The following is a 25,260-nucleotide window of genomic DNA, read 5'->3' as shown; positions in this document are numbered from 1 at the left end:
CACACAAAGTTTCTTTGTTGCTATTCCGCCACACTGGGATGTAGATAACCATGTAACTGTCACCAACCTGCTAGCTCAAACTAAACAGCACGTCCTTCACTTACTCAATTGTAACACTAGTATTTTTTATAATTTTCATTGCTTTAAGTCAATCCTCGCATTTTCATTCGAATTATGACGAAATTTCTCGGTTTTTTATCGTTACGTTGGCAACCTGTAACTTTGAGTTCCAATGCAATCCGTAAACAAGTTGACTGAAGTCAACTTGTCAGACAGTAGACTCTCATTAAATGGAACTTCAAGGGACAGAAGAAATTAGTTCCATTTAACAGAGTTCCGTTTACTGAGAAAGATGTGCAAAGGTGCAGCGCTATGTGCATACACCCTCTTAACACCATTTTAGGGAACCTTAAGCAATAGAAGGCGAATGCAGCTGATAGCTTTCCAAAACGCACAGGAAATTGCAAAGGGCTTTGGCACAGCATTAACAAAATTTATTATGCATCTACTAGTTGCTATGAGTTGAAAGATTTATCTATTCTCACTTGCTTGAGCCCTTGCCACCGCATTTCCAGGATTGCTTTGTCCACAGAACACAAGCTTTGCATGAACATTTCAAATCCTGGTTCTTTCCAGAAAAAAAAAAAAGTCTTGATCCTGCACACCTAATTCTGCTCCTTGAAGTGCAGTAGCTGCTTCTGTGGTAGCTACCTATGGAGATGCCTTTTGTGAGATGCCTCTTCTTGCTCATCCTAATCTTCTTCATTGCATACCACTGCAACAATGCTTTCCACTGTGTTGTCGGGGCAAGTTAAAACGTCACTGCCTATGTGCACATACTCGTCAAAGTCCATTGGGATCTCCCTTAAAGGGCCCCTAACCAGGTCTGGCCATATTGAGCTGACAAGCGCAGAGCATACATTGCGCGAGAACAATCGTGTCGGGAAAGTATTACATCGCTACGTACCGCAGAGAGATCCGATATTTTAAACCAAACGCCATTTTTTCTTCTTCTTGCGGCCGCCGCGCTCCAAGTTGAAGGATAGTGTATTCGCGTCCCTGTGCCTACGTACTCGAGTCCGCAGTGTGAAGTCGCTGGTGGTGACATGTGACTTTGAGAATTGTTCAAGGCACCATCTGTTATTTGTGTGATCTGTTGCTTGAACTGACGAATTGAAGTTTAGAGAAATAATAAAACACACGAATGGAATGTCTGCATGTTTTTTGCTTTACTTCCCACCGAAGCACGAGAGATGTCGCTTCGTCTGCTTGTTCCCATGGTCATGCGGTCACGTGCGCAGGTACCGAAACTATGCCATTTTCTACCTTGTTCCAGTGTGTGATCACACTCTGCAATCCACTTGTCCTGCCTCAGTATTCGTCTAGCACTGAATTATACTGCTAGTCAAGTGTCCTTGTGCACAGTGCGCAAAATCTTGCGCTGCGCAAAACAGCTTGCGCGCAACGCCGCTAGTGAAATTGCGCATCACCGAAAGGAAAAGAGCGAGAAAAACCAAGTGAAGGCGGGGGCCCGTGACATATGTGTCATGCGATCCTCGAAGTCCGGCATGGGAGAACGCAGGGAAGGAATTTCGCTTGCGAAGGCTAGATGGGGAGAGTGGAGAGGGAGTCTCACTATGCACTGGAGCCTGCCTGCTGAAATCATGGGCTCGTGGCACTGAAATATTTCTATCTCAGCTATTAATGAGATGACGAGAAAACTTTTTGCGGCAGAACGCTCCCCAGAGGACGTGTAACAACTTCCAGCATATAACCAAAATCTGCTATGGGGCCTGGTGAGGGACCCTTTAATGCACACTGCTCTAACAAGTCTTGCTTCTAAGTGGCATCTTCTTCACTATCGTATTCACGCAAATCCTGCATGTTAGAAGTCTGGTCATCTGAAGAAAATTCTGCATGCCTGAAGCAATTTGCTATGGCACTTCCCGTCAGTTGCCTCCAGGCACCAGCAACGAGGTGAATAGAACTAAGAATGTCCACCTTGTATTCTTTCTCCTGACTTGTGCATACCAGAATCTTCTGCAGGAGACTCTTGCGGAAATGGGCTTTGAGGGCTGTAAAAGTGCTGTGGTATTAGTTGGTACGAACTCTAACTGAATCGACTTCAGTTTTGTTACGGTCCCATGTCCAGGGCAGTTGTCAACAAGGAGAAGGACTTTCGTTTTCTGCCGCAAAAATCACACACCATCTATGTGAAGCCACTTGCTAAAGAGAGCCTGCATCATCTACACTTTTGTGTTTGACTCGTAGATGATGGGCAAGGTTGCTATTCCCTTAAAGGGGGGGGAGTGTTACTTTCTTAACACCAGCAATTTCAGTTTGTTGCTGCCCGACATGCTGGTGCCGATGGGAACAGTTAGCCTCTCTTTGCCAAGTTTGCCACCCACGCATCGCTCACCTTTAAAAGTGAGCGATTTCGGTGGCAGGAGCTTAAAAAAAAGCGCCAGGTCGTCCGCACTGTAGATGTCATTGGTCATGAAATGACTTAGGATCTCCGGAAGCCAAAAGTGACAATGCATAATCAGTAGGCCTCAGTAAACATTGAGTTCCAAGGTCATGAAATAGAGAGTGAAGTACTGGTGATAGAGGGTGTGACGTACGACTTTCTGCTATCCAGACCAGATATAAAGAAACTAAATATCAACGTATACTGGGACGATGTGGTTTTAGTGGAAGGACTATCAAGGGAAGAGACACAGCAGTGTAGAAAAGATAACCTACAAGTTGTCAAGTGCGCGGAGGATATTGCAACGACCTACCCTGAACTGGTGTGCATAAGAAGCTATTCACAAGCGATGAAGTCACACAAGGTGCCTTTCGAACTAACTGACAATACTGTCATCCGAAAATCACCTTATAACATGTCAAGAGAGCGCAAGATATGGTTGAAGAAAGAATTGCAGGATATGCTAGACGCCGATATAATCGGACCTTCGGTGTCACCCTTCGCCTCTCCCATAACAATTGCGCCGAAGGAAGATGGAACTTTCGGACTGTGCACAGATTACAGGGCTCTCAATCACCAGACAGAACTTATACCATTTCCAATGCCGAAGATAGACACGATTATAGACAAGACAGGTGGTTGCCAAATTTTTCTCGTATTGACTTGTGCAAAGGTTTCTGGCAGATGCCGTTAACCAAAGAAACAAAAATTTACCCTGCTTTTATCACGCCCTTCGATCTGTACGAGCATAACCTGCTTCCTTTCGGCTGGAAAAACTCGCCAGCATGGTTCCAGAAGATTATGAACGAAGTCCTGAAGCCTTTCGTAGGTGTCTTTTGTAACATGTACATAGACGATATTATCGTCTTCTCCAAAACAGATGCTGAGCATGAGGAACACCCGTCTCTGGTATTAAATGCCTTGAGCTTGGCACACCTCAAGGTTAATTTTAAGTGCATTCTTTCAAAGAATATAATAATAATATTTGGGGTTTTACGTGCCAAAACCACTTTCTGATTATGAGGCACGCCGTAGTGGAGGACTCCGGAAATTTTGACCACCTGGGGTTCTTTAACGTGCACCTAAATCTAAGCACACGGGTGTTTTCGCATTTCGCCCCCATCGAAATGCGGCCGCCGTGGCCGGGATTCGATCCCGCGACCTCGTGCTCAGCAGCCCAACACCATAGTCTTTCAAAGAAAAGTTGTGCTTCTTGGAAGAGTCATTGATGGGACTACCAAAGCACAAAACAAGAGTACGTGGAGAGGATATCCCAAATGGTAAAACCATATGACGTCCACTCATTGCGTAAGTTTTGGGAATTAGCGAGACATTTCAGACCTTTCATAAAAGACTTTGCCATAAAAACGATATGCCTCGCGCGCCTAACGCAGAAAGAAGTTCCATTTGAGTGGGATGATGAATGTGAGAGAGTCTACCGTGATCTCGGGCACAGAATCTCTGCTGACCTTATTCTATGCATACCAGATTTCACTTTACCCTTTAAACTGAATACCGACGCCTCACATTGTAGAACAGGTGCAGTTTTGTACCAGAAAGGTCCAGAAGCATTCGGCCAAGAAAAGTGACACGTAGTAGGTTACTACAGCTACACCCTCAAGCCATCTGAAGTCAACTACACCACTACTGAAAAGGAAGCTCTTGTAGTCCTTAAAGCAATTCAGTATTTCTGTACATACCTAGAAGGTGCAGAGTTTACTTTGTTCACCGTTCACCAGGCTCACACTCATCTCTTGAATATGACCCAACCTAAGGGACGCATTGTCAGATGGCTGAACTAATCGCAGCAGTTTGATATCACCATCTCCCACAGACCTGGACCCCTTTTGACTGATGCAGATGCATTGTCTAGACTGATGATACAGGCCAACAATGAACAATCGGAAGAAATCAATGAAGGTAAATTGTGGGAAGGCACGGAACAACTGATTTTTATAGAAGGTCGCTATCAAGTCCTGCCAACACTAGTTTCCAGGGTGCTTTATTTGTACCAAGATAGCCCAGAATCTGGAGGACACGACGGATTTTGGCGCACCTACAACACGCTAGTCAAGAGATTTACATGGCCTCACATGAAAAAAGACGTCAATCAATACGTTCGTTCATGCCACATTTGTCTAGTCAACAAAGTGCAATATAAGCAGCCTACGGACGCCATGATAATACCTTGCCACTCGAACGTGCCTTTTGAAGTTATACACCTGGATTTTGACGAGCTAAATAAGAAACGAGAAGCAGTCCGAAAAACGCAAGCTTTTCTTTTGGCCATAGATGAATGCACCAGGATGGTCGCGGCACGGGCAGGAAAAGAAGATGCGAATAGTGTCATCGCCCTTCTCAAAAGGGATATGTTTAGGACAACCAGGACGATCGTGTGTGACAACGGTCCAGCGTTCAAGAGTGAAAAACTAGCAAGATAGGCTCGAGACCACAATATATCAAATTTTGTGCGCCATACCATCCCGCGGTGAATGGACTTGCAGAATGTGCTATAGTTTCCCTGGTGGATGGAAATGCTCTTTAGAAGCAGCTGTAAGACATCACAATCGCTCCTACACCGATGGCTTGGGATGCAGCCCACAGTTCGCTTCTTCAGGAGAAACCCCTATTCTTCCGGCAGACCGTGAGCTGGGGCTGTTAGGAAATCTGAAGATCGTTGAGAAGAGGAAACAAAAATCGCAGGAGAAGAGGTATTGTAAACGAATGAAAAAAAATTTAGACAAGAGAAATTGCTCGGATATTCCAGACATTCAAGACACTGACCTCATTCTAGTTAGGAAAGGAATAAGAGAATCCAGTGCCAAATTTTATGGTCCTTAGTCTTTGACAAAGACAGCCACTCAGAAAGGAATATTGAAGACTGTGTGGTACATAGGTGAACGTGGCTCAGTTGAATGTGCTTCGATTGGAAACGTTTTCTAGTATTGCCCCAGGAGGGGTTAGCAAAAGAAACCTGGAAGCAGTATGAGCCTTCGTATATAAGATGAAAAAGCGCAGGAACATGGGTACAGGAGAAGAGGAGAATTAAGTTAGAATAAAGGTAGACAAGATGGATGCCAGTTCCACAGCAACGCTTTACGTCTATTGTGTCCTTTAACTATGAACGCTACAAGCTATAATATATTATAACGCCTCTTTGGTTGTGAATTAAAACAGGATCATCATCATCCTCTAAAGCACATCCGATTTGATGCTACAGTGATCCTGGTTGATGCGCGCGCCAGCCATGTTCATCAACCATACGTGTTGTGATCTGCAAGAAGAATAGGACACCTAAGCACTTCCGAGTTGTGAATTCAAAAGCATTAATGTCCACTTGAAAGCTGCTGAGTTATGAACTCCTTGCGGGCAAGCGAGTGCGTTTTGATTTGGCCTTATCGAGGCGCAGCTTGAACACAGGCAAAAGCTTGCGCACATAACACAGGCTTCAGAGAGGGATAGCGAGGGTGATTTGGCATCACACTGATGCCTTCTCCCCTTACACAACACCTGCTGTGCTACTGCGGCAGCAGGCGTTCCTCTTTGCCCGCTCTGCTCTGTCAAGGTGGGCTCAAGCCGTAGCGTCGCAGCCTATGGGAACTCCATTGAGGCACACTTGTGATGTGGCGTCACAGCCAATCTGAATTTAGGGATACCATTTCACTGCTACAGATGCCAGATGCCATTTCATACTTTCACATTAAAAAAGAAAAAAAGAAAAAGGAATTTGCAAGGAATGTGGTCTGACGTTGAAGACAGTGTCAAGCACAACAAGCCCGCTCGTGAACCATCCCAAGAGCAAGCACCATGCACAATGAGTTTAAGTCATCCCAGGAAAGAAAGAAGCCTAAAGATCCAGGCTAGTGAACTTTGCTGACTCTGAGGAAAGGGAAAGGTCAGCAGTCAGAGTGCAAAAAAGCAAACGACGATTTTTATCGTGCATATGACAATTTTCATTGCATATAGCTGCCAAATACAAGTCTAATTCAAGACGTAGACACAATGTTGAGTCAGTTGGTACAGCTGAAAGATGCCGTCTTAGTTGAAATGGCAACGCTGGAAACTGGTGTAAGCCGCCTTTCACCAAGTGAGTGGAACGTTGCAGAAGGCATGGTAGAGGCCCTGCATCCCACTGAAGATGTGAATGCAGATGTTAGTGGACAGAAGTATGGAAACCTATCATTGGTTGTGCCACTTCTTTATGGAACGGAGCAAATGCCCCAAGAGACACTGCCATTGAAATTGAACCAGCTGTGCTTACCAAGAAACTGCCAAAAATTAACAGACGATTACGATACTCCCTAATGCGAAGCATGTAGCACTCCTCGCATACGTTTCCTGGTAAGGATTACTGTTGAGCACGCTGCCGCAGCAACAGCAGCTTGACTGTAGCATACGGAGCAGGGAGTGACATAACTACACTTCTGTAGGTAAAAGAAGAACCTGTCTAGCAAATGATTTGTGTTGTGACAGTGCTATGGGAAGGCCACGTATAGTGAGGACTCCTGAAGAGCAGCGCGCATGCAAGGTCCACTCTTTGTAGGTGCACAAAGTAACAACGAAAGCCAAGTCGCAGGCTGTCGAAATGTCTTATGCTAATAATTAGGTAAAGTGCATGTGAATGTCACCACGTGAATAATTTCAACCTACGTTGCAATGGGCAATCATTCTAGTTGCCTACGGCTTCGCTGTCCAATCACTTTCATAGCGTGGATTGGAGAGCATTTTTTTTTATTAAATAGAATTGGGCAAGTAGCATTTCCTTTTGTGTTATAATGCAATACAATAATAACTTTATAAGGACTAGACGAGTACTAGTGACAGAATTTAAATGCAGAGTGCCTTAGGCAGTGGGAAAGTACTTTAACGTCTACGGGGAGTCTCTCGTGTCCTGCAGTTACCTCAATTCCTAGATTACTAAGCCTCTGTTCGCAAAGATATTGACGCCTTGGAGATTCTCGAGCACTAGTCTATCACTTTAGCATGACCTAATTTTTGCCTTTAGTGTTCCTTTCATTCTATAGGATTGAAATATCAACAAAATATATTTTCCAGATTTTCATGTATGAATTGAGTTATCAGTGCTGTCATGTTAGTGTATTTACTTGCATAATGATTGCACTCTCATAATGATCACAGCCTGAACTTGCCATAGCAATATGTCGTGTGCCAAGTCCAGCTGATGATTATCGTGCTTACCATCTGTCGAATGCTACACGAATGATTCTTTAAGACATGCCAAGCGGTCTGCGCACACCAGATTCTTAAGCAGACGCCCCATTTCATTCCTTTCATCACTTTCTGCACTTCCAAGAGAAAAAAAAATCTACAAACAAACTTGCCTTGGCTTTATTATTTGTAGGCTTTATAATGGTTGTGGCCAACAATAACAACACCACCACCAACAACAACAACAACGAAAAAGGCACCTTTCGATTCCTCTCATCTGCACTCTTGGGCACGCAACAAACCGAGCGGTAATGACAGTAGCCACGTTTACATTCATAGGTTAGAAGTGTACCCTATTTATATGCCGGTGCCTGTAACACAGCCAAGATATTCACCTAGAAGAAACATGCCTTATTAGGATCATAGTGAAGACAAATGCTGCAGTTTTCACAATAGTTTTCGCCATGTGTTTCTGTCACTGGCGGCTGAGCACGCCCATCTGTTTCTGTCCCCTCTAAATGGACATGACTACGTTACTGCCGCAAACTTGCCGATATCAAGGATATTATTCATTACTGACATCGAAGAAACTGTACCAATGCACCTAATGTACTCACGAGAAAAAAATTGCATTTGGCACGTTCGGCTTGGTTTGTCGGCGGCCGCTCTTGTTTTGATGTCCCGCACTGACAGCGGCAGCCGCCTGCTTGTTGACCCGATGCCATCCCGCAGCAAATGCGGGACAACAACATGCACGGGACCCACCGGCTCAACATCCCCTGCTGCAACACTACGATTCGTGCTGAGCGGGCAGGTCACAACTACCGGGCAAAATGCCTCGCTCAAAGAAGCTGCTGACATGGGCCGAATTCGAGGAGCACAAATGCCAAAGGCACAGAAATGACAATGCGCTTCGGGCCACTTGGGTCTCGCTAGCTCTGTGCGTCTCGTGCTGCAATGATTCATCATGTTTTCCCGGTTAGTAGGTTGTTTCTTAAATGTTTTGGAAAACATATGAATGAGGTTCTACTGTATATATAATTTTAATAGACAGGGTATATGAGGCTTTCATTACAACATGTACGAAGCTCAAATTTTTTGAAAGAGATGCCTACATAATATAAAATGGACAATAATACAGTGTATCCAGGCTAGTTGTTAGCAGGCTTGCTTGTAATTTTGCCGGCATAAGTTTGCTCATGTCTAGAGAGGGCAAGCATGGAAAGCAGTTCCGCACCTTGGTCCGTCTTGGTGGCCGGCTTCCAGTTGTCCGCGCTGATGATGGGCAGGCACACCTGACCCTTTTCATCAATGTTGGGGTGGTAGATCTTGGTCCTAAAGGTGATTTTGGGCGGCTTGAATGGGTATTCAGCTGGGAAGTTGATTTCTATCCGAAAAGCCCCCTTGTTGTACGGGCTGTTGTCCTGCATGACGGGTCACAACAGAAATTCAGGCAGGTGTGCCTAAACCAATTCAAGCTCACCCTAGACATCACACAAAGGAAGGCTCCATAGTAATTCTGGCCACCTGTTCCCAAGACAATTATTCTGAACCAAAAGAATGAAAAATGTTGAAGTCTACGTCCGTTGAAGTGCAGCCATTGCAACCAGGTATCAAGTGAGGAATTTCACCATCAGAAGCCATTTCAAGTCTGCTGCAGGACAAAAGCCTCTCCCAAGAAACCTGTCCTACATAAACCAAATTAAATCAGCAAATTTCCCATCGTCACCCATTTAGACCTCCTTGCCCTCTACTGCATCTTTGGTGCTAAATTACTCCAACAGACCACCAGTTTTTTTGCAGATTTTTCAGCAACTAGAATATCCTCACCCATAATTTTGTCACCTTTTTGTCCTTACGTGTCACACTTGTGACTGCTGCCTGGACATTCTTTTCTATACTTTCAACTTTGTCAAAGGGAAGCTGACATAATATCTTCAATATTTTTTTATTTTTTCCCATTACACTTTTTATTAACCTCACTAAGATACTGTCATGTATCAGAGTGCTCTAAATAATTTAAGGTATAATACTTGTTTCCTTCAAAAAGACAAGTCTACTTGTCAAAACATTGGCTTCTACTTTCATCTTGTTCACAGACAGTTTGCTCATCGCTTTGTTTTCAGGAATGTTTTCAGGAATTTTTTCAGGCCTGCTTCGTTTCTGCAACCTCTGTGGCTGTAGCACGGAAGTGCAGCCAGAAGATAAGTGTAGCACTCATTTTCTTCATTAACAGCGCATTCATCATAGCTAGCCTTATTATTACACGTCGGCAAGCTTTGCTTGGTGTCATGATTTCACAATGTCAATGATGCCAAGTTCGGTGTTTTGAGGACAACTTCAGCATCAAATTAAGATATAGGTTTAAGCATTTCCTACTCTTCTTAATTACTAATACCCGTAGCACACGAGCAAGAAAATGGCATTAAGTAGTTAAGGCCTCAAGTTCCTGAATTACATTTTTTTTTCGGCAGAGCTACCACACGTCCAAATTTAATGACATTTGACAAGATGATGTTGATACCCTAACAGTGTCTTCCGAAATGAGCAAGTTTAGGGCAATAATAAAAAGATAAACATGCATTTACAAGTTTAAAGGGCCCTTCAACAGGCCACATAGAGTATTTGGGTTGGATGCTGGAAGTCGTTACGTGCCTTCTAGGGAGCGTTCTGCCGCAAGAATTGTCAAATTTGGTCCATTAATAGCCAAGATAAAAATATTTCAGTGCTGCCAACACTTGATTTCAGGAGGCGAGCGCCACTGCCAAGAGAGACACTCTCTCCACTTGCCTCGTCTAGCCTCCACAAGCGAAATTTCTTTACTGCATTCAGGAGAACGCAGGAAAGAAATCGCATCACAGGTCCAACTTTCACTTTTTTCCCCCTTGCTTTTTTGCTGCGCGGCGCATTTCCGCTGACTGCATCGGGTGTGAGCTGTTGCATTTGTCTCAATCCGCTCAGCACACAATTTTGCGCACTGTGCATGAGAACACCTGAATAGCAGTATAAGCCAGTGCTACAAGATTGCTGAGACAGACACAAGCGAACCTCAGAGCAGCTAGATCATGCACTGCAACATGGCAGAAAATGACGCAGTTTCGTGGTCTGTGCGTGCGACTGCATGATGTGGTGACAGATCGACGAAATGGAAGTACAGACGCCGACCATTTATTCAGACGTCACGGGGACTGCGAAAATGTCCGAATAAACAGGTGTCCGAAAAACCAGATTAAGAAAAAAAAAATTAAGTCCTTTATTTCCACGCACTTATTCAGGCTCGGCAGTAGGCTTGAAGAAATCGTGAATGCGCCGTTGCACGCTGTTCTGTTTAAGAGCAATCAGATAAGCCTGAATCTCGGAGCACAGTCACTGCTTGTACACGCTCCGCATGCGACGGCAGCGTAGCACATGGTGCGCCATCTTCCGACTAGAGTCATCGTCCGGCGGTGCAGCAGAAACCTGACAAACGATCTCGCCATCGTCGAGTTCGGCGCACGTCAGTACAGCAGTGCCAGCACCTGTGAAACTGTCAAATGAGACGGTGTCCGGATTGCAATGCAACCACTGCGCAGCTCTCGGCAGAACATTTTCTGCGTCAGGTAGGGAGCACATCGGGAGGCGACAAATCTTAGGCCTCCCGGCACCCGCTTGCCGGCATTCCCTAGCGCAGTCTGCGCGGCGGGCACAATCGCCGCCATTAGACACTTGACGCGATGTTTCCGTATGCCGTGTTGGATCACTGGAACCTCGACACGGCACACAAAGCAAACACCACCATGCCGACACCAGTCGCACAAACGAAAAACGCGGCCTACTCGCAGCGTCGTGTGCAAACATGTGCGCGAAGAAACAAATCAGCTGCTGGATTGTCTTGACATGGCTTACTACGCTGAAACCGGAACAGCTGTTGAACCACTCTATCGAAAACGATGATGATGATTTGGATTTGGAGTAGCGTCACTTTGTGGGGCAGCAAGGAGGCTCCGTTCAAAACAAAAAGGGCGTTCAGCAAGTCGAACTATGCACCGGTCAGAGTCGGTGCATGGTGCTCTTGAACGAGTTGGCTCAAGGAGTGTCCGAAAAATCGGATGAGAGGTTGCAAGGTGTCCGGACTTTCGGCAGTTCTTATACATTATGGTCTATGGGGAGAATGGCGGTGCTGCGAAGCAGACTGAATGATCGAGCATGTCCGAATTTTTGGAGTCCGGAAAATCAGTCCGCGACTGTACATCTCTCTTTCTGCGGTGCAAAGTAAAACAAAAACATGCAGAAATTTGGTTTGTGTGTTTTATTATTTCTCTAGACGTTAATTGGTCTACTGAAGCACCAGATTACACAAATAGAAAATGTTTCCTTGAATAATTCTAGAAATCGTGCCAACTATGAGCGACATCTCAGCAATGCTGTGTACATGGCGCATTTATGTGATACGTGTCGACTCTGCAGCTGGAAGCGCGGTGCCCGACAAGAGCAAACGGCGTTCGTTTAGATTTCACTTCTTTCCGCAGCACATAGCGACGTAACAAGACACGGCTGTTAGCGTTCATTGTACCGTAAAAACCGGAATATAGGTCGAACTTTTTTTCAAAAAACCATCGCGAAAAGTCGATCCACGACTTATATACCGGACATTGGCGGAAAAACTACGGAAGTCTTGCAACAATGGGCGGATAAAGTAAACAGCCGCCTTCGCCATTGCCATCAGCAGCAGCGCGGCGTCTATGGCAGCATGGCGACGCTGTGGCACCGGCATTTTGCGTTTCCATTGTCGCAAAGTTATAATAATTAAAGGCTGCACTTTCATTTTGTTTCAAAATGAGCGGGAGCGGAAGCTGACGTCAATTCACCGTCGCCTTCAAGAAAAAGGCGATTGAGTACGCGGAAGCCCACGGCAACCTGGCGGCACAGCGCGAATTTGGAGTATCCAAAAAGAGCATTCGGTAGTGGCAGAGGCAAAAGCAACGTATTACAACTTGCAGCAACCAAAAGAAAACGTCATTTCGTGCCGGATCGCAGCGGACTGCAGAACTGGAAGGCAAGGTTGCGGAGTCCGTCCGCGAGCTGCGTGTAAGATCGCTGCCTGTGACTGCCAAATGTATCCCTTTGAAAGCGGTAGAGATCGCACGCGCCTATGGACTGGCCAGCGAGAAGCACTCGTCATCCGACTCTGATCAAAGGCGTTGCTCTGATTCGGAGTAGCGCTTGCGCACTTCGTGCCCTTCTGTGTACTGTATACCCGACGAATTTTTAACAGTATCGCGCGACCATCGACCCGCGCGTTTGTCAGCACCTTATCATCACGGCACGGAGCGGCGAAATAGCGAAAGCAAGGGCATGTGTACACATGCGCGTATCTCGTTTGTTTCGCTGCTCAGCGCCGTTAATAAGGTGTTGACAAGCACGCGTGTCGATGGTCGCGCGATACTGCTAAAAACTTGGCCAGGTGCACATGCGAGCAGCATTTAAATAAATACTGTCACCATTGTGCAACCCCCTGAGTCGCATTTGTTTCAAGGTAAGGGTGTCCTGTCTATCGGTATTTTTGCCATTGAAAAAGATTTTTTTTTCATTTTGAGAATTCGTTAGTTGGGGGATCGACCTATATTCCGGTCCGACCTGTAGTCCGGTTTTTACGGTATGCCCGGCGCTTGTCATCTCAAAATGGCCAGACCTGGTGAGGGGCCCTTTAACCTGCTTTCAAGGCTAGTGAAATGTAGAAATAAGCATACTATGGTGCCGCTGACTTTAGTTTGTCGCTGTCTTTTACAATGTTACAATTGAAGTACGATGGCGATGAAATCGTCCTAGCTGCATGCTTGCTGCCAACATTTAACATTACTCCGTTTGTCGCAGCATCTCTTCTAATGGTGGTGTTGTTTGCATTATATAAACTTCAAGCGCTTCTGAAGTGCTTGGTGACGAATGGCATTAAGGCAAATGCTATTTGATTTCCTTGTGAGGGCACCATGCAAAGGACATTTAATCTGAAGGCATTAGGAAGTTAATGGCATTTTCTGCGCCCAAAAGCACAGGTATGTGTCATTTTATGCGTGAGAAGTCTGTGGTAGTGGTTCTACAACTTTGAAAATGTGTGTCAGTACTCCTTTAATCTTTAAACTTTGGTCATATGGTTAGTGATGATAGAGCCCAGCATTTATATATATTATTTTCAAGGGTATCTTGCCATTCCTGATTTCGGGAGTGTCTGCCACATGCGAAGCAATCTCGTATTGAGCAGCAGGATGCCTAGCCACATAGCTATTGCGGCGGGACAGGGGAGTATAAACGCCTAACAGTTAAGTTGGCACTGCTGTGGTGAAACTCTGCTCTATCATACCAAAAATGTGACATGACTTAACAGACATAGTAAGTCCAACACTAATAATTATACTTGCTTGTTAACTCACAAGTAGCACATCACAACCTTACTGCAATGAAAGACAGATGCACCTGTTATAATACACTGCCACTTCACAGCACAAACAAGAAAGATGTTATAGCGTGTGTTTACGATGCATACAGACTTGGGGTCACTGGCTACGTCATGCTGAATATGTATATTCTTGTCATACCATCAAAGCTAAGCAGTGCGACTCTTGGTCAGTATTTAAAAGGGGGCCACCTGGGAACATCAAGCTCTAATAGCTCGCTTCAGCAGTAATACAGATTTGAAGTAAAGTCAAATTCCGGAGTTTTAAGTACCAAAACCACAATTTGGTCACGAGGCACGCCATAGTGGGGGACTCTGGATTAATTTTGATTACCAGGGGATCGTAAACGTGCCCCCAATGCACGGGACATAGGCATTTTCGCATTTCACCCCCACTGAAATGCTGCCACCACGGCCAGGATTCAATCCCACGGTTTCGTGCTTGGCAGTACAACACCATGGCTGCTAAGCCACAACGACGGTTCATCTAATTATGAGGCTTCTGATTACGAGTGAGGGACCCTGGGTTAAATTTGACCACTTGGAGTTCTTTAACATGCACCTAAATCTCGGACAAGCATTTTCGCATTTGGTGCGCATTTCATCCCCAATGAAATGCAGCCCTCAGGGCTGCGATTGAATCATGGCTGACCTGCAAGACAGTTTTGACTGTGCCTAGAGCAGGACCGTTACATTTGTAGCCCAGGAACAGGAGATTACCCTGATGCCGGCAATATTTTCCTACACTGCATAATGACAAATGGAAGGACTACCCCCCTTTTAAGCGCTATCAGTCAGCTTTCTCTAAATGCAGCAGCTAGCAATTTGGGAATGTCTTGCCTAACAAGCCTAACTGGGCATCTTTTTTCCCATTACAGTCAAAATTCCAGCTAGAGAAAATTAAAAGAAATAAGGTGTGCAATGATGCGAAGGATATGCATGTTGTGAAGAGGAAATACCAAGCAAAGGGAGGGCAAAGGAAAGGACATTGAAGTAAATAACAGGAGATGCTCGAAGGACAGCCGCTTGCCTCTTTCTTTCTACAAGGTATATAGTCTGCCGTCTATAGCATTGGTTAAATTGGTTCTCATCCAACTATGTTCAAAAGTTCTCAGAGGTGCTCATGCCTTCCAATCATTTTTTCATTTGAACATCAGACAAATATAGACAATCTTGCAGGCGGAAAACTGCTGTACCAATCATGATAGTCTATTTGATCGATGTGATTCAGAGGCTAGTATGCACCCACCACCGCGGCTCGGTGGTTATGTAATCAGGCTGTTGAGTATGTGGTCATGGATTCGATTCCTAACTACTGTGACCGCGTTCCCATGCGGTGGGATAAGAAAAATGCATGGTGCCATGCTTTGAGTGTACGTTAAAGAAACACCACATAGTCAAATCCAACGTCCTCTACTACAGAGCCCCTCATAGTCCCCTGTGCACCTTTGGAATGTTAAATCCCACAATTTTTCTCCAGGCTAACATCAAAGTGAACTATGCCGAGTATGGTGCCCTAAGCTTTCACACGCTGCCCGACTTGAAAGCATTCTGCCTTTTTTGAAGCCCTGTTCGCATAGCGTGCCTACTTAGCCATTATGGGCTAGGTGTGATATTTACACACAAACTTTCATTCGAAAGCAATCAACATGATGTATCAGAAACGATATACGTATGTGCACACGTGCCCTCCCCACACACACACAAGCCTCTTTTGATTTCGGCTTATCGATTGCACTTATGTGTATTTTATGCTGGTATGCTGTGAGAGACCAGAAGCACATGACTGGTTGAGGACAAATGCGGCTAGTGTTTGCCTAAGCAATGCAGCCCACAAGAAAAAGTAAAATGAACCAACACATTTTTCTCAGTTTACATGTTTCACATGAGCACAGTGCATACTGGGTGCCCCAGGTAAATGCCAGTAAGAAATAAAAACATGCACAGACACACACGAAAAAGGGAGGGCTTTATGCGAACAGCACTCACTGTATGTTAACGAGCATTGTTCATGTTAGCAATGAGTATTTTTATTCACTGTGTACAAGTTATGAAGTGTATTTAGCTAACTTTTAATTAAATTCTGATGTCTTGTGTACCAGAATCCTGATCCGATCAGGCCAGCCATAGTGAGGGACTCCAGATAAATTTTGACTACCTGAGCTTATTTAACGAGCACCTAATGCACATTACATGGGAATTTTTGGATTTCAACCCATTGAGATGGAACTGCCAAAGCTGAGATTTGATCACACGACCTCACACACAGAAGCCCAATGCTATAGTTTCCAAACAACCATGGTGGGTAGCTAACCTTTCCTTCATATAATCGTTAAGGCGACATGCAGAAATTGTGGAAGATGTCAAACTATGACCATGAACAGCCTTTTCAGCCTGCCCCTGGCTTCCATTACAACCTAAGCCTACAGACATTTTGCAATATTGCTGTAAAATATGAACAGCAGCAACAACTGAATGAATGCCAATTCCACTCTTTGATCTGCAGTGCACAGGTCCCTGTTGCACTGTTTACAACACTGAAAAAGAAAACAAATGAACAAAAGGCCATTATAACATCTGCGCAATACTCACAGGTACAATCAATCCCTGCCATGTGAGCATGTTTTTTTCATCCACTTGGATGTCCCGAAAGCATTTTGTTCCCGAGTTCCGGATGTCTGCAAGTTCCTGAGAACAAACAACGCATGAATGTAAGTGCCAATAGAATTATTTACAATGTGCAAGAACAAATCTTGCAGTAAGCAAGGAACCAATATGAACAAAGAACAGAGAACACTGAGAAAGCACAGCTTATCAGCACAAGGTTATTTGTTCCCAACCGATCGCCATCAATGATGATAGATATTCTCACGTGATATAATTCATAGCCCACCACTGCTGCCTTGTGGCATTCAGTGACTTCACAATTGTTTTGTAGCCCACCCAGTACACATGTAAATTAAATGTAATGAGTGAGACTAACATACATCAGAGTGGCTCCTTACTGCAGCTATATTGCCACCAATCCAATCAGAATGTACTGAAAGTGATGCTTCTAAAAGTGATCAAAGGTGCTGCAACACTAGCTTCTTGTTTTATATGCAAACTCCAAGTGACAGTAAATAAATAAAACATACTTTTTTGCAGTGCAAGATATTGTCACGTGTAGTGACGTACGAAGAACACAGTAGCGATACTGTGAAAGACAAAACTAACTTTTATTGGGCAAACCTGTGCCCACAAAAACAGACTACACTTAAGCACAACGATAGCGGCAAATACGATCGGCGATTGGCGAAAATCTCATCAGCGGGTCAAGCGCATCGGCTTTTATAGATCAGTCATCGAATGTTCCAGAGTAACCGTTGGGACCCGCGTGTCTTCCACCAAGTTCTACACTATTTGCGTCGCGCATATATGCAATCAGATTACACAAGTTGCGGTGAAAGACAGTAGACGGAACCACTGATAACATTCCAGAAACTTCTTTTACATGCAGGCGCGTCCTGCGCTGTGCAATAACATTTGTTAGGCGGTGAAATGTGTCGCCCGATAAAGACAAGTACATGTGTCAATATACCCACCAACCATCCTGACAGGTACTTCATGCCCCCTTCCTTTTCCCAGTTTGAACATTTTGTGAATGTTCAACCATGTAAAAAATTCCAAGCGAGGGATGTGATATGCAAGGTCACAAAAAAATGCCACAACGTTTACAGCAACATGCTTGCACAATATGCTTTTTTTTTCAAAGAAACATTAGGTTATGCCTAGCATTCTTCATACCATCGCTCTTTGTGCGGTCCTTAACTTGTTCTCAAGCTTCTTTGTCAGTCTACGAGTCTCTGCCATATGTCAGCAACCGGGAAAATGCACTGGTTATGCACCTTCCTTTTCAATGATAATGGTAAGCTTCTAGTCAGGAGCTGACAATGTCTACCGTATGCGATCCAACCCAGACTTATTCTTCTGTGAATTTCGTTCTCATGATCAGGGTTCCTGTGATTATTTGACCTAGGTAAACATACTCCTTCACAGACTAGAGGCTGACTGGCGATCCTGAACTCTTGTTCCTTTGCCTGGCTATTTATCATTATCTTTGTCTTTTGCATATTAATCTTCCACCCCACTCTTACAATCTCTCTGTTAAGGTCCTCAATCATTTGTTGTAACTAGTCTGCATTGTTGCCGAATAGAACAATGTCATCGACAAACCGAAAGTTGCTGAAATATTCGCCGTCAATCTTTACTCCTAAGCGTTCCCAGCTTAATAGCTTGAATACTTCTGAGCACACAGTGACTAGCATCGGAGAGATTGTGTCTCCCCTGTCTGACCGCTTTCTTTATAGGTATCTTCCTGCTTTTCTTGTGTAGAAATGAGGTAGCTGCAGAATCTCTGTAGATATTTTCCAAAGTATTCAGATAAGCATTCTGTACTCCTTGATTACGTAATGCCTCTATGACTGCTGGTATCTCTACTGAATTAAATGCCTTTTCGTTATCTATGAAAGCCATATAGAGAGGCTTATTGTACTCTGCGGATTTCTTGATAACCTGATTAATGACATGGATGTGATCCATTGTACTGTATCCTTTCCTGAAGCCAGCCTGTTCCCTTGGTTGACTAAAGTCCAGTGTTGCCCTTATACTATTGGAGATTATTTTGGTAAATATTTTATATAATACTGGGACTAAGCTAATGGGCCTATAATTTTCCCATTCTTTAACGTCTCCCTTTTTGTGGATTAGCATAATGTTTACATTCTTCCAGTTTTCTGGCACCCTTGCAGTCGATAGACACTCCATATGAAGAGCTGCCAGTTTTCCAAGCATTACGTCTCCTCCATCTTTGATTAAATTGACTGTTATTCCATCTTCTCCTGCTGCTCTTCCTTGTCTCATGTCTTGCAAGGCCCTTCTGACCTCATCGCTAGTTATAGGAGTTTTTGTACCCTGTTGATTACTGTTTCTAATGGAGGTATCCTGACTCCTCTGGGTATTGTACAGGTCAGTATAGGAATTTCTGCTTCCTTTACCATATTTTCGAGATTGCTGATGATATTCCCCTGCTTAACTTTCTGTGCTTACAACTTGGTTTGTCCTATGCCAAGTTTCTTTCTCACTGATTTTAGGCTGCGCTAATTTATGGCTTCATCAGTCTTTCTCACTTTTAGTTTCGAATATCACTTATTCTCGCCTTGTTGATCAGTTCTGACAGTTCTGCAAATCATATCCTATCTGTTGAGTTGGACACTTTCATCCGTTACTTGGGAGAGCTTGCCTACTGGTCGCCTTGGTGCCTTGCCTCCCACTTCTATTGCTGCCTCTGACGCCAGCCTAGTTACGAATTCATTCATTAGCTCTATGTCATCATCATCTCTCTGTTCTAAGGCTGCATATTTGTTTGCAAGCACCAGCCTGAATTTGTCTGCGTTTACCCTTACTGCCTCTAGGTGGACCTGTTTCTTCTTGACCAATTTTGCTCTTCCTCTCTTCAAATTGAGGTAAATCCTAGCCCTCACTAATCTATGATCCCTGCACCCTACCTATCGCTTCTACATCCTGCACTATGCTGGGATCAGCAGAAAGTATGGTCAATTTCATTTCTTGTTTCACTATTCAAGCTTTTCCAGGTCCTTTTTCTGTTGCTACGCTTCCTGAAAAAGTTGTTCATTATTCGAAGATTATTCCTTTCTGGGAATTCTGCCAGCGTCTATCCTCTAGCATTTCTAGAATCGATGCTGTCGTTGACAATTGCTTGTTCACTAGCCTGCTTTTTCCCTACCTTTGTACTGAACTCGCCCATTACTATATATTAGTAATACAATATATATACAATATATATAGTATATTGAGTTTGCACTTTTCTGATCGCTAATTCAACATCTTCATAAAACTGGGGCCCTAAATGTAAAACTATTCCAATATGTCTTTATTGCAATTTTTTAATGTCAAATTTGCGTAACCACCTACGCAAGCATCGGGCGGTGACCTGCAGGGTTGTCTGAACAAACCTATCAAACGGTCTCCTCGTTCATAGGAGGTCACTTTTGTTTGCTTGGAAAATGAATAACATTGCCTGCACTGAGCGGCTTGTCTTATCTAAGTGGCTGACAAGAGGCAAGCAGCACCCTCAAGTGGAGAGGGGTTCGATGGGGCCAAGCCATTGTACTGAATATCGATAACCGGATGAAGAGGGTGGTGCCAATGTCTGCAATGGAAGCTTAAGAATGTTGCTGGAATGGGTCCTCAGCAAAAAAGAGTTGGCAGAATGAGGTCATAACCATGCTGAAATTGCTAGAAAATGTTACACAGACACGTAAAAAGTTTTATTATACGCAAATAAACCCATGCTCTATGGCAGGTGCAAGTAGCCAGTGCTTCGGCGATTGGCAGCAACCATCTTTTATTCCTTTCGGAAAGGGGCAGCCTGTGGTTATTCAGAAGAAAATTAACTTTTGTTCGGCATATTAATGCACCTTTAACACGTACATGTCACTTTAAAGCAATGAGTTTTTGTGGTTTTGTGACGTCTCGTGACAGGCAGGTGAAGTGGGTGCAGCCCGAAAACTTTTGACCAATAGCCGAGGGCTAATGGCAAAAAGGCGGCGAAACAGAAATGACTATTTTTCATTTGTTCGGTCAAATCACGCATAATCAGAGTGTATACGTCATATCCGATGAGGAGCTATCGCGGTTTGCGTGACGTCGCATGACTGACAGGTGCAGTGGGGGTGGCCCCGAAACAGTTTTTACCAATCGCAGCGGGCTGATTGCAGAATTGGAATAGAAAAGTTTGGAATAGCTTTATGCTATAGCGCCCCTGATCTATTTCCTCATCATCGCGACTGGATGTTGGAGCACAGGCTTGTACTACCTTTAATCTATACCTCTTTTTAAGTTTGATTACGACTACAACTACCCTCTCATTAATGCTGTAGAATTCGTCAACGTTGCACGATATATTCTTATGGATCAGGAATCCTACCCTGTATTGCTTGTCTAGGAGACCTCTATAGCAGAGGTCATGTCCATTATTAGGCAATGTATAAGCCTCACCTGTTCTAATCTCACTAAGGCTGACGATATCCTAAACAATGTCTGATAGTTCCTCAGAGCCCTGCTAAGCTAGCCTCGCTCGAGAGGGTTCGGGTGTTAAACGTTGCAAGGGTCTATACATAAACATAAAGTGTGATATTGGAACAGAAGTCGAGCATGTTCTTGCTATTCACCGTGCAACATATTATAGCTTGCACAGCTTGGAAAGAAAAATCGCAAAGGTGCTGGCAGCAAACTCTTTCTTTTTGCTGAGCACCGTCCACATGAGAGAGGTCACATCAGAGGCTTTAAATCTTCCTTCGGATAGTACTAAGTTCTGAACATGACTTGCTAGAGATTTTCATACTATGTGTGTACTTCAGGTGATTGTACATCAAAGCAGTTTCTGGCATTGAAGTGGCATTTGTTATCCCTGCAGCTGCCTCTCTCAACACCAATTCTTTAAACCCAGGGGAGCCGGACAACTGCTTTGTTTCTGCCAAGTGTGCCCTGAAAATAACTTCGTTTCTTGGAATCTGGTGCCAGTCACACCAAATGATGGAGCAACTGCCACTCATTCGTCACACTCAGTGGGTGCAAGGAATGTGAAGGAGTGAGCCTCGTCACTGGCATATAAAGTGAAGCGTTTTACGACTCACGGATTCATTTGTGAGTGCTGAAAACGCACTGCAGGAAAGCTTACACATCTGCACAGAACACTACAGTTTACATTTGCAGTACGGTGCCAGTGTCGAATGGCCGGCTGGCCAGTGCCTGATAACGGCGCGAAGCTTCACAAACTTTGCAAGAGCAGTGCATGCGCACAAAGTTCACTGCAAGCACAAGTTGCATCTGCTAGGCATGACACCATCCCTGTCGCGATTAACTGAGCTGCCCTGCTTATTGGAGACGAGTGCATGTGAACACTGGCTCGTCTTAGGATCTGGAAAATGCAATCCTAAACAAGCAATCAAATCACATGAATAGCATCGGGTCATTCAGCATTTCTTGGGTTCGTTGCGTGGTTGTTGGCAATATATACAATCCTAAATAAGCAAGCAAATCACATATGCATAATATTGGGTCTCAGCATTTCTTGGGTTCGTTGCATGGTGATTGGCTTTGGACTTCGACTCAGTTTGCATAGGGGGAAAGCTTCGCATTCAACCATCTTTCTTTGAGAAACGGGCTTTCATTGTTCTTCGAAGAAGCACCTGAACAAGCGAGACTTGTTTTTTGCATGTAAAGGTTTAAGAAGAGCTTCTGCAACAGATGATTTATGCTAAGTGGCACTGGTTCACCTTGAAGCACGTGTGCAGCAAGTGTGAGGATGCACGAAGTGCAAGTCATGCACTCGCGTGTTCCCTTTTGAGAGTGCACAGGACTAACAACACTTTGGCAGATTTACTGTACAATTTCTTACTTATCGTCCGCCATTTACAGCCAACTGGCTGCTTGGGCAACTAACTGACAAAGCATGGAAAGGCATGGTATTAGAATAATATCATTACATTATCCCTGCCTTGCTCTCAATGGCTTCACAAAGATGAGAGGCTTGTTAAACACTTTCATGAGGTTTGCTTCTGATTCGCCACTTTATATTAGGTATTTTTATTCAAACTGGAAGGGTGCTTACCCACACTGCTTTGTGACATGCTAACGCAGCTCAACTACTGTTAAAATAAAAACATCACATGCGTACTACTGCTTCACTTCCAGTGATGCGAGTTTATTTTTTACTACCAAATAATGCAGACGCAAAGTGCTACCCAAGCAGGAGAGTGGTAGTGTCAACAGACACTGTTCAAGAGCATCAACGGTAGTACACTCTACAGAAGCGTTAGGCAGAGCGTTCCAATCAATTGGCCAAAGAAGGAAGTGTTGGATCAGCTTCATTCGTATGGATAGTAAGCCGTTTCGCATTTCTTGCAGCCAAAGGTAGTATACGAATAAGCATGTATACGAATGCTAAAAGAAAGAACGTTGCTTTGTACGGTGGCATGCACGCTAACAGTTAAGAAGAGGAACAAACCCCCCAACAAATAGAGGTGCTCATAATCGACTTCAAAAACGAGCAAGCCAGCCATGCCCAGCGCAATAACTCCGCTTTGAGGCACGGCGGGCGGCGTTTATATTTAGCGCAGGCTCAACGCCCCGAAAGCGTCAGGCGCCGGCGCTTACCGGCCGGATCGCAACGCATGGTGAAACGGCGGGACGCAAAGACTTCAATGAGAAATCCTGCGCATCTCGAAGGAACACGGCCTTTTTCATAAGCGAAACGGATAAACGACGCGCGCCTTGACGAGATACGAACTTGTTTACCAACTAGTGAATCTGCACACGGTAGAACAGGTGGTGATCAAGAGCAGAAAATTAATGAAGTCAGTTATGAGAAACGAGAAAATGATGTGGTTGTGATGATTACATTTATTTATAGCGATGTCAGGTTAGGCGCTGTATTTCGCTAATGTGGGGACACCAAAACCTAAAATGCGTCGTCTATCGGCAATGCTCCGAGATTCAAGCTCATTAAGACACAAACGGTGCGCCTGTGGTGCATATTTTCCCCCTTTTTTAATGAGTACAGAATGTAATCTAAATAAAAGAAGAAAAAAACAACAACCGGCAAATCCTTCGTCCGCTGCACCTACCTGAACCTTTTCCACGAGATTTCACTCAATGACAAAGCAAGCGCTGCCGCACAAAGCTTTAAAATATAAAGGGCACATAAACGTGCGGTAATATAGCCCATATTACGACCAAAATCCCGTGACAGGAAGGGCGCCAAGTGTTAAAATCTGAGAAACGTCCGATTCAAGAGGCGGTGCGGCCCACCGATTTGATAGCGAAGTCTAGGCCTACTTTATGAAGCGCCGCGAAGAGGAAACGCAGAGAAAAATTATCTGCGAAGGTGAAGGAAAACGCAATCAGTAAGAACATAAGATCATTACACACAATGTCACTAGAAATCGCGCTGTCGTAACGTTCCCAAAGCGTTAAATGCAGTTAGATGGACGAAAATGACTCACTTTTACCAGCCGCCTCGTCGCTGCCATTTTCGAATGATCCAGAAGCCGGCGACTCCTTGTGGTGCGCGTAGGAAACACACATTATGAAATAACCAGATAAGACGCCATGCGTCAGAACCACCTCTTTGGTGAACTGTGTAGTGACCAACCAAAGGCTAGACATCACACTGAATACCTTTTGATAAAAATCTTAAGATATGAGTGAAAATTAACTAAGCACCACTCTGACTCGATATGTACGGGGTCTGCGTGTTTCGCTGCGTATGCTCGAATAAATGTTTTGCGTTTGAATAAAGGTTTTCACCGCTGCACTGTTCAAGTTTTGCAGAAATATATAATTTTGGAGTGTACGTCGTATAGTGTAACATTTGGCAATGTTAATTGCATGGTTTTTAAGAAAAAATTGAGAATTTGCCTGCACTTATGGGGATGCGAGCTGCTGCCACAGTAGCGCCGGCATAAACTTGTGTCGCCGCCTTAGCTGCCTGCCGGCAGCTGCAGAAAGCAGCGTTTCAGGGAGGGCAGTCGCGTGGTCCAGGCATAGTTTCATACAATTATTATACTGTATGAAACTTAAAGGTTCCAGGAAAGGGCAACAAGCGGGAGCTTTCTCTAAAACACTGATTTCTGCAGCTGCCGGCAGGCGGCGACAAAAGTTTATGCTTGAGCCATTACTGCAGCAAGTCGAATCCCAATAAGTGCAGGCAAATTTGCACTTTTTTCTTAAAAACCAGGCAATTCAGGCTATTTAACGTGGCCGTCGAAGGGTCACGTTGAATAGGCCGCGTCAGAGTTGGCCCCTAGCTAAAGCTTCCTGAGCAAGCTTTAGCTCGGGGCCAACTCCGACACGGCTTATTCAAACACATGTAAAACGCAAAAACGTTTTTCTGAGATAACCCCTTGACCGATTTTGATGAAATTTGTTGCATTTGAGAGAGAAAGTTAAATTCTGGTGACTGTAGTAAGCAGAATTCCTACTCAGGGCCTGAATTTTGTTAAACAAATTTTCAAAATACGAAAGTTCGAAAGATATAGAAGCACGAAGTTTACAAATTCATAGCTCTGCACCAAGAACAGATATCGCGGTTCTTTAAACGGCGTCCATTAGTTCATTCAAAGCAGACGAA

General features: G+C 44.4%; 1 protein-coding gene across 1 annotated transcript in view; it reads right to left on the bottom strand.

The window, feature by feature from the left end:
- The window catches only part of Ubc10 (ubiquitin conjugating enzyme 10), a 33,915-nt gene extending 9,640 nt beyond the window's left edge, over positions 1 to 24,275 (bottom strand). The window contains exons 1-3 of the mRNA XM_065452382.1: positions 24,134 to 24,275; positions 16,659 to 16,754; positions 8,874 to 9,060 (exon numbers count right to left, since the gene is read on the bottom strand). Of these exons, the coding sequence (XP_065308454.1) occupies positions 8,874 to 9,060; positions 16,659 to 16,754; positions 24,134 to 24,160 (310 nt within the window). The 5' untranslated portion in view covers positions 24,161 to 24,275. The remainder of the gene's footprint in view (positions 1 to 8,873; positions 9,061 to 16,658; positions 16,755 to 24,133) is intronic.
- Between the last annotated feature and the right edge of the window lie 985 nt (positions 24,276 to 25,260).

This window comes from Dermacentor albipictus, chromosome 2 (genome assembly GCF_038994185.2).
Source record: "Dermacentor albipictus isolate Rhodes 1998 colony chromosome 2, USDA_Dalb.pri_finalv2, whole genome shotgun sequence".
Taxonomy (NCBI): domain Eukaryota; kingdom Metazoa; phylum Arthropoda; class Arachnida; order Ixodida; family Ixodidae; genus Dermacentor; species Dermacentor albipictus.
Note: the sequence above shows the minus strand (reverse complement) of the source record. Positions and strands in the feature narration are given on the sequence as shown.